This window comes from Gloeophyllum trabeum (genome assembly GCF_000344685.1).
Source record: "Gloeophyllum trabeum ATCC 11539 unplaced genomic scaffold GLOTRscaffold_00016, whole genome shotgun sequence".
Lineage (NCBI taxonomy): Eukaryota > Fungi > Basidiomycota > Agaricomycetes > Gloeophyllales > Gloeophyllaceae > Gloeophyllum > Gloeophyllum trabeum.
The window spans coordinates 195367-205217 of record NW_006920425.1 but is presented as its reverse complement, the minus strand read 5'-3'; the positions used below and the strand labels follow the sequence as shown (position 1 = coordinate 205217).

The following is a 9851-nucleotide window of genomic DNA, read 5'->3' as shown; positions in this document are numbered from 1 at the left end:
CATTCGCCCTAGTCACATCACTGTCACACCGCGTCTCGCGCCAAATCACTTTTCTTCAGTCGACTACCGTGGACACTGTGCTGGCTCGTAGACTCACTTTCACGTCTAGCTTCAAACATGAGAAGTGCTCTATCAAGTAAGCTCTTGTGCGTGTTCAACCCAGATTGTCCATTGGGTAACTTTTTTTACACTATTTATTTAACTATCAGCAATTTCCCAAAAATTCACTGAACACGCACTAGTAATGATCTTTTTGTGCAAATCTGTGACTTAAATCTGCTTGAAAAGGCAATAGCGGGGGCACAACGTTGTCCGACAGCAGTTGGTCACTGCCAAATCGCGTTTAAGCCTGAGCCAAACATGTACAAATAGTACGCATTCAGACGCGGCGTTGCCCACCCCCATACTTATTCGGCGCTGCGTGGCATGCCAGGTCCGATTCCCCCGGGACCTGTTTAAGTATCTCGAAGCTTCCAATTTAGCATTTGATTATGATGCACGCACTTTCTTGCCTACGGGCGTTCCGCGGCCGATCTTGATTCTGGCCTGAGAGTATATTAACTATAATGCATGCAAGGTTTGCGGATTCTCTCTGTGTCCTCGGGTGGCGTACCAGAAACACGTACAGTTCCGATTTAACTCCCCCTTTATGCGTGAGGGAGAATATACCATAGATGGAGCTAGCCCTTATTCCCCGATCATTCATGCGATACACACTCACCGAAAAGGAACCGGAATAGGGATCGTTCCGTACTTGCCGCCATGTGCAACAGACCAGGAGTCCTACAACTCTTCTATTTGGTCCCAGCTTTGCCCCACGTCTGGCAAAGCTTCTGATGAGATGAACGATACATCTCTGGTGTACTACTGACTGCGCTCCGACATGGGCGGAACCGAGACCAACTGATTACTCAGTCCTATACAGACAAACCGTCCTCCTTGTTTCCCAAATCTAGGCCACGATCACCTTTTCCAGAGCCATGCTCGATAAACCTTGTCATGTGTATTTCGACTGGTGCTGTCCTAGGCAATGTCGTGACGTGTGCTCGTTCACGAGGTGTGCTCGGAAATTGTCTCGAACTAGGAGAACCCTTGAGTGAAGGATGGCCGCCGGCTCGATGACCAATCCTGGACAGCACCAGACTGAAGACCACAACTATAACTGAAGATATCTGCACAACGAAGTAAGTTTCACTTGTAAAAGAAAAGAAAAATGGGATGTGTACATACCGTGTTGAGTACCAAAACCTGCAGGTTCAAGCGCGAGGCGAAGAAAATGAATGTGATGATGCAAGTGCAGCAATATATTCCTCCTGACTCCACCACTACTGTGATGACTGGCGCGAGGTCATCTCGAGCAGCATAATGGAGCATTCGACGCTCAGATCGAGCGAGGGGTATTGTGATAAGGCTGGTGGCGACCACATTCGTAGCAAGAGTGAAGGACCAGAATGACGTGATGAACCCGTCGACCTCAGACTGAAAAATGCCACCAGATTGGTTATTCGCAACGCTTAGGCATCCTATGCAAGACACTACGTGGAATGAATAAGTCGTGATACTGTTGCTGTCTTATCAATGGAGATTTACCTATAGTGCCTATGCATAGCACGAACGGAACTAAGCCGGCCCAGAGGCGTCTACCCCAGACAACATAGCAACGGTACGACTACAGAGCTCAATGCATTCAGTGAAACCATACAATTTGAAGAAACATACCAATATGGAATCAGCGATAAACGTTTCAGTGCAGTACAAGCCGTCTTTTACGATGTAAGACCAGTTTGGAACATCCGAAAGGAATTCCATCCTTGCTACTCTTGTTGGTAAGGCTATAAATGCATGTTGAATGCGATATAGGTCGACAGCCAGATGTAATGTAGCCAGCACCGGCAGGAGAAAAGCAGCGAGGAGAAAAACATATGATGTGTGAGTCCTATCCCGTTGCTTGAGAGTACGGATTGCATCCAGTGCCAAAGCACAAGAATAGCCGTATATCAGTGCCTCAAAGATGGTTCCAAACAGCTCGGCAGCGTCAATTGCCATATCGTGGGCCATGAGTCTTTGGAGATAACAGTCCGGATAATGTGGTAGTACTTGGAAAGGTGCTGCTTCGCCTGGCCCTTGCAAGACAACCCTCGCCATATATATCTTCCATAACTCATCACATCACCACAAGGTCCTGCTCGGGAAAAGCTCAGTTCGACTGGGAAGGACATCCAAACTGAGCAGGGACGCTACCTGGACTGTCTGACTTAAGGTGAATTTGGTCATCAGAACGATTGCAATGAACGTCGAGGAGACTGACTTAAGTTAGAGATAGCCTCTGAGAATCAGTTCCTGACTTCCGCATGCTTTAGAAGGGACGATGATGCAGGATCATGATGGGATTGAGAGAATGGCAAAGTTTCGGCCGGGGGAGCTCTGGATGCAGTGCATTCACTGCCTCCTAAAGATTCTAAGGGCTCCGGGTGACGATTCTCATGGCGTTTCTTCCTGGATGAGAAGCTACTGACGCACCAGATTGCTGGGAGACAAACCTCACAGGATCTAACTCGCGGCATCCTTCATATCAACCTTTTTCCTTCGGTCCTACTTCCCTGGCCAGTATACACATGCCATTTGGAAGTGCAAATGAACGCCACTAATGATGTCTGTGCAGGATTGATGGATCATACAAATGTCTGATCCCACCCGGAATCGCATACTAAATTGTCTTCACATAGTCTATGAATATACCAGCCCAGACAATCAAACCAAATTGACCATTTCGTTTGAAGGCGACTGTGCAATGATTGCTGTCATTCATACGTGCGAAGATAGTCGAAGGGTGACTTACTCCAGCAGCTGTTCGGGACCGCCAAGTTGAGCGTGCAGAGTTGCCACATTAGGTGCAGCCCGCCCCCGCCAACACTAACCAAGAAATACGGGAGCCTCTGGTTGTTTACCCGGCCCACTAAAGTAAGCAAGCCTACCAGCCCGAGAGTGAGCATAGTGAGGGCCAGTCGGATTCTAGAACCGAAGAGTCGAGCAGTCGACCGGATACCCATTTTTATGTCGTCCCGGATGTCCTGACAGGCGTAGATGGTATCTATACCCGGTAGACATCAGTAAGTATCGATACAGACAATACCGAAACGGACCATAGTACACGGTCCAACTGCAGATCTTGTGAGACACAACGTTAACGGAGCTATACGATGAACGCACCACCATGCTGCCGCCAACATGAAACTCAGTAGATTTCGGTTGGCAGCTGGAAGTACTTGGACGTAGGCAACCACAATGCCGAAGTTCATAGCAAAGCCAAGCCATGCTTGCGGCCAATATGTAACACGCTTGAGGATCGGATAGATAATAAATCTGGGATTTAGAAGAGGGGTTATGCCCATGCATGAGCTTTTGGAGAGATCGCGTACAATGGGAATAGCTGGATAAGAGCGGCTCGAAATCTGGGTTGAGACCTGTCAGGTTCTAATGGGAGGTAAACCAAAGCAAACTCATACATACGCCAGAGGGCTGAGTGTCGAGAAATATAACACGCCGATGATGTATTGCAACAGAAGGTACAAGCACGCGTTCACCACTGAAACTCTACCGCTGGGTAATGGTCTAGTCTTAGTGCGTTCTGGACAGAGCGTGAGCGAATCATGTTAAAACATATGTACACAACCGTGAGGGTGCCGGACTTACCAACTCCGGCATCAAGGTCGCGGTCGAAAATATCGTTCACGGTGCATGCCGAGCTCCGCATGATGAAGGCGGACAATAAGGACTTCATCAATAAGACTGCGTACTCTCCCAAGGGTATTTTAGTGGTGTATGCAGCGGCAGTCAGACCCCATGCTACCGGGCGCAGTAGATATCAGAGCACGGCGCGAGCCAGACACGCGTCACTCACCGAATGGCCAAAACATTAGTATGGACCCGGTCGGCTATGGCATTACATTACATTAGGAATACTCGTTGAGAAGCTGGCCAGTGCTCAACGGACCTTGTAGAATCTGATGAGCTCAAGGTATGGATTGCTCTTCGCGGACTCCATGGTTGACTAGTCGTTAACACGGCAATGGACGTTCCTCGAGATGGATGCAAGTACAGGGATTGAGTCAAGACATAACACCGAGGCACCTGATAACATAAATTGGATGCACCTCGAAAGTACGAGTCACGCGCATAGTTTTCATCCTATATGTCCATTTCATAGAACTGTAGTTTCTCTTCTTCATCAGACTTGAATCAAAGAAATCCGGCAATACAGCACGCCGGGCGATCAGAAACCTCCAGGCGCCAAATGCACGGGCACAACCCTCTGTCCTCCGACCACAAGTTTTCAGGGTCGGGTCTTAGTGGACGGAGCCTGTTCAGTGTTAGGATCGCTTGCTAAGTTGGTGGACCCTGAGAAATGTCTCAAAAAAGCCCCACGAGACACTGCATCAGTATCAGTAGTTTCCGGAGGAACCTGCCACCTCAAATGACTTACCGCAGGGTTGATAACAACGCGCAGCCACAGTCGTCGGCGTATCTGCAGGTCAGCAATACGAAGAGTCGGTACGAGTCTAGCCGCCTTCGGAATCTGACCCGTGCTTCGATAGTTGCGATCGTTACGGCAAGTGAGCTTTCTCTTCACATATCTGCCAATATGACGGACAGTTTGAGGTGCCACCCACTGTGCGGATCATAAGCCGCCGTTTCCAGAGTCTGAACAGCCAGCAATGAGTACCACAGTCCTACTTACTTATCTTAGCCAGATGCTGAATTTCGTCACGGTTGCTGGCATAACACTGATCTGTGACTTATGGACTCGGATGACATACTGATGTATCCCTGATATCGCCTCCGAATTCATATCAAGCGATACGTGGCAAGAAACGGGACACGACTGGAAAAAATAGACTTAGAAAGCAAGTAGAGGACTTAAAGTAGCATTGTCCGAGGTTCGTCGCGTCACTGTGATCCTCGGGGTTCCCAGGGTGTCAGGCGCCAGCACTGTCCGATCCTCTCCGACAGCGGCCATCAGGCTGGCCCTGCATCGCGGCGAACAGGAGCCACCTTAACAATAATAGACAGCAATGGATCTCGCTCATAGACTGGTGCACACCCTGCGAATACTGATCCCGACGTTGTCATTCGAGCCTGTTTGTCTACATGTTTAGTATCCCTCAAACTCAGGGCCTGAATAGCAGGACTTTCCGCGTGGCCCCCTTCAACGAGGAGCGACTTACTTTGCCGCAGGTGTACGAATGGCATCTTCAAAACTCGCCAGAGCACCCAATCTTTGTGTACTATTGCCACGAGAATCACGTAGTCCGGACGATTCGCATGAAAGAGCTCGTCCACGGCATGTACCGCGCGGCTGCGTACATAGGTCCTTCAACCCGCTCAGAGGATACTGAACGTGCCCAGGTGGTAGGAATACTCGCTGCGTCAGGTATGTCTTCCACTGGAAACGCAGCACTACACTAAGACTGATGACACATGCACCATCCTTCTAATAGATTCGATAACCTTTTTCGCTACGTTGCTAGGCGTGATTCATGCCGGGCATGTTGCCTTTCCAATTTCACCCCGTAACTCTCCTGCAGCACTCGCTCACCTTCTCGTAGAGGCTCAAGTTACGGTCCTCCTCATTGGCCGAGAGAAACCGCTCAAAGGCCTTGCGGATGCAGGACTTTCTGAGCTCGCATCACAAAATCCTGATCGAGCGGCTACGCTGAAGACCGATGAAATGCCAGTTTTTGAGGACTTGTTTCCCCCTGAAGAGTTCGACGAACAAAAGCAGGTCTCGACGTCTCCTAGTAGAACGCCTATAATGGACGATCCTGCGATCATGATGCATTCCTCTGGTCAGTCGTCCGGCTATTGTTACACCTATACGTGCTGGATATAACCTTCCTCTAGGTTCCACAAGATATCCTAAACCTATACCTTGGTCTCATCGTGGTCTCCTCATGCTGGGTGCCGTCCCTTGTAAGTAACGGCAGGCGATATTCTACGGATGTACTACCATGGGAGGGTATTCTCTTCGAGGTGTATGGCAGAACTCATTATATTTCTTCCCAGTCTTTGGTCACGTCGATCTCACCGACATCATAATGGGATGTCACACTGTTCCGATGTTCCACAGCATGGGTATCTTCCAATTGACCATTGCGGTACATACTCTCTTTTGCTAACCACTGGGGACGCCAAGCTGATGTTTGGAACATTGCTAATTTATCCTCGTAGGGGACGACAGGGATCACCTTGGCACATTTTCAACCGTCATCGCCGGCTGTGCTTCCCACACCTACCAATGTCTTCAATGAGACGAAGCTGACGAGGGCCGACTTGGTCTGCAGCGTACCTGCTTTCATCGAAGTATGTGTCACACTGACGGGACTCCGTCGGAGCACTTATGCCTCGTATTCAGAAATGGTCTCAGGACATGGAATTGGTTGCTCACATGAAGACTATGAAGGGTGTTGTGCGTAGCTTCTATGCAGATTGGGGATAAGACCATAGGAACTGAATAGATGCTACTACCGCCAGATATACGGCGGTGGACCACTCAATCGCCAGGCTGGAGATTTGCTCGCATCTCATGGAGTGGCGGTGTACATGAACTACGGATGGTACGCTCTCGGTCTGTACTAGACCTACTTTGCCTGAGATTTCATTTACGTCTAGTACCGAAGGCGGCCCTATTAGCGCCTTCATCTCTGGTACGACAAATTTTGTTCTAGTGAAATATATCCGTTTAGAGTATTGTAATCACCAAGAACATCCCGGAACGAACTGGGAATATGTGATACCCTCACCACACCTGCGGACCGAATTTGTCCCCTTTGCCGGAACAACGTTCGAATTGGTCTTACTCGTGCGTGCATAGGTCTTACAGATATTGAGTCACCGATTCAATTTTACCCAGGAGCGCGATTCATATTGCCCGGCGGTCATCAATACGAAGATTGGGAATGCAAGAGGGTACGCTACAGGGGATCTGTTTGAGCCACACCCCTCCGTCCCGAATATGTGGAGGATCCACGGGAGAGCAGATGATCAAATCATGCTTTCCACTGGAGAGAAGGTGAGCCTTTAGCGAACAGGAATACTCGTGTGCCTCGTTGTTCATCGATATACATATAGACCAACCCTGGCCCTCTAGGTCAGTGAGCGAGGGCCGGGTAGATATCGCCCGAGACTAACATGCCAAACGGAATGCAGAGTCGATAATTTGTCAAGATCCCAACGTCCGTGCTGCTGTCATTTTCGGACGGGGAAGGACACAGAACGGCGTTATCATCGAACCCGCGAATGATACTGCCGTGGATTATACCGATGAAGCGGCTTTGTCTCACTTTCGCAATCTCATATGGTACATTATCTATCTCGGCTGGATGCCAGGATCCATGCTTACTGATTCGCCTGTTAGGCCTTCCATCGAAAGAGCAAATGAATTTGCCCCTCAGCACTCAAGAATATTCAAAGAGGCAAGTTTGAATCATAGATCATATCAACTTGTTCAGAAGCTCAAGTCCATGTAGATGATTTTAGTATCATCGTCAACCAAACCATTCACGTACACAGCAAAGAACACCCCCCGGCGCCAGGCTATCATTGCTTCTTATCAACAGGAAATCGATGCACTTTATGAAACAGTAGAAGTCACCACACAGCGCATGGTTTCCCCTCCGGAACATTGGGACTCTAATGAAGTTCTTGTTTTCGTTAGAAGAGCGGTGCTGAATAATCTAGACAAAGATCGCCGGATCAGAGACGACGAAGATCTATTTGATGTCGGCGGATCCGACAGGTAAGCATTGCTTCACTGAAGCGGACTCTCATAAAACCACGCTGATGTTCACTTTGTTTCTATCACAGCTTACGTGCAACGTGGATTCGAAACACAATCATTCATGCTGTGAGGAATGCAATGCCAGATGTTGCTAGGAGGTTCACTCCAGACCTGGTCTACCAGCATCCGACTATCAGTTCTCTTGCCACTGCTATCCTAGAAAGCATGACGCGCAGCGCGAAAGAGGTGGTCAACAAGGCCGAGAAAAGGATACGTGAGATTAAGGCCATGCTTGCAAAGTACAGCGGAGAGTTTCCTACACATGTAGCGAGCCCGGTAGGGAGCGCAACTCAACACCACGTCGTGCTGCTCACAGGGAGCACGGGAGGATTCGGATGTGAAATCCTCGACTGCCTTCTTCGTGACAAGTCGATTGCGCGGGTGTATGCCTTGAACCGTCTAGGGTTGTCTTCCCATTCAGTACGGCACAGGCAAGTCAATATTCTGACATTGCATGGGATACAAGATAGCATATTGTCGGACAAGCGTCTCGTTCTCATTCCTGCTGACTTGCACAAGGAACGGTTAGGTCTAGGCCTTGAGCTATACGCAGAGGTGCGTGAAAAGGAGCGTCGGTTCCTTGTGATATTTGATAAAGCGATATCCACAGATTCGAGACTCCGTCACCCATATCATTCACAATGGTCTGTGAAGTAACACACTGGGGTACAAGAGGTTGACTCTCTATCCCTCTAGCTTGGCGGGTAGACTTCAATCTCTCTCTCGCCTCCTTCGAAAGCAATATCCGTGGACTTCGCAATCTCATCGACCTTGCCCTTTCGTCTTCTGGTTGTTCGCCTTCGCGATTGATATTTGTTAGTTCCATCGGGCTTTTCGCAAGTATGACCTCAATTTACCTCGCTACTTGGGTACTCATACTATCCGCCAGACATCGATCCGCATGGGCCTATACCGGAGGGGCCTGCCGAGGATTGTCGTGTTGCTCTAGGAACCGGCTACAGCGAGTCCAAGTGGGTTGCAGAGCGGTTGCTATCGCTCGCCGCTGAACAAGCGTCCCTACCGGTAACGGTTGTACGCCTGGGTCAACTGACGGGTGCAAGGAATGGATACTGGAGCGAACGCGAGTGGTTTCCGGTCCTCATCAAGTCCGCTCTTAGCGTGAAATGCTTACCTATGCTTACTGGGGTGATTATCTATTGGCCATCCCCAGTGTCTTGTATTAATGCAATACTTGTAGACTGTATCATGGCTGCCGCCGGAAGTCTCCGCCGCAGCTCTGGTGGAATTGTGTAGCTCGGATCAATCATTCGCGCACCTGGTCAATCCTAAACACAGCCAGATTCTGCCTGTCATGGAGCGTGTATCGAAAAAGCTTAATGTGCCCCTAGTGCCCTACCAGGAATGGCTGTCACGAATCGTTGAATCATATCGCAGCACACCATTGCCGGAGGTCGACATCCTCAAACGTAATCCGGCTCTGCGACTTCTGGGATTCTTCAAGGCCGCCCGATCTGGCGAACATCTCGAGCCACTTGGTACTGTCAAACTCGACACTAGGAACACCGTAACGGCTGCACGAAGTCTGGATGAAGATACTAGAGAGTTGACAGAAGAGGATGTGGACAGGTGGATGCGGGGTTGGTTTGAGTCGGGATTCCTCCAGTGATTTGGCAGCAGACTCCCCGTCTATGACGGTCGGTGCGATTTTACGAAGCCTTAGAGTAGGAAAAAGTAACAATGATGCAAGAATTGTATTCGCCCTGAACATAGGATGTATAGGTGCGCGGGAGCGGGGTCCTTCTTCCTCATCCGGGACGATATCAGTGGCATGGGGCATGTCAGCTTTCTACTCATTCACCAGGCGAATTCTATTCCCCTACACCACTCTACGCTTCCGTCCGCGAAAACTACAGATGAGATAATCTCACATCACTGGTATCGTCCTGCCAGTGGTCGACTGGTCGAGTACTGTACCATGCTTAAAGTCAGAGTGGTATATTCAGGTTTCCGGCATGGCGATCCTCGAGCTCGCCGTAGAAGCTTACCGGGCGCT

The 9851-nt window shown here is 49.5% G+C and overlaps 3 protein-coding genes across 3 annotated transcripts; 1 reads left to right on the top strand and 2 right to left on the bottom strand.

Moving 5' to 3' along the window:
- Nucleotides 1–917: 917 nt before the first annotated feature.
- Nucleotides 918–2058, bottom strand: GLOTRDRAFT_96434 (uncharacterized protein; the record flags this gene model as incomplete). Its single annotated transcript, XM_007872046.1, has 4 exons — nt 918–1172; nt 1231–1523; nt 1591–1669; nt 1720–2058. The coding sequence occupies 4 exons, from the start codon at nt 2056–2058 to the stop codon at nt 918–920; spliced, it is 966 nt and encodes a 321-aa protein (XP_007870237.1).
- A 649-nt stretch (nt 2059–2707) lies between these two features.
- On the bottom strand, nt 2708–4045 carry GLOTRDRAFT_133116 (UbiA prenyltransferase; the record flags this gene model as incomplete). The annotated part of the gene is made up of 9 exons (XM_007872045.1): nt 2708–2784; nt 2840–3091; nt 3144–3160; nt 3211–3363; nt 3420–3452; nt 3511–3628; nt 3694–3846; nt 3902–3935; nt 3995–4045. 9 exons carry the CDS (start codon nt 4043–4045, stop codon nt 2708–2710), a joined length of 888 nt encoding a protein of 295 aa, XP_007870236.1.
- A 1103-nt stretch (nt 4046–5148) lies between these two features.
- GLOTRDRAFT_133115 (acetyl-CoA synthetase-like protein) lies at nt 5149–9464 on the top strand (the record flags this gene model as incomplete). The annotated part of the gene is made up of 19 exons (XM_007872044.1): nt 5149–5431; nt 5499–5846; nt 5902–5970; nt 6064–6155; nt 6229–6360; nt 6413–6466; nt 6532–6614; nt 6670–6704; nt 6762–6859; nt 6911–7069; nt 7129–7147; nt 7207–7357; nt 7415–7476; nt 7537–7795; nt 7864–8392; nt 8448–8481; nt 8534–8677; nt 8727–8983; nt 9036–9464. 19 exons carry the CDS (start codon nt 5149–5151, stop codon nt 9462–9464), a joined length of 3237 nt encoding a protein of 1078 aa, XP_007870235.1.
- Nucleotides 9465–9851: the final 387 nt, after the last annotated feature.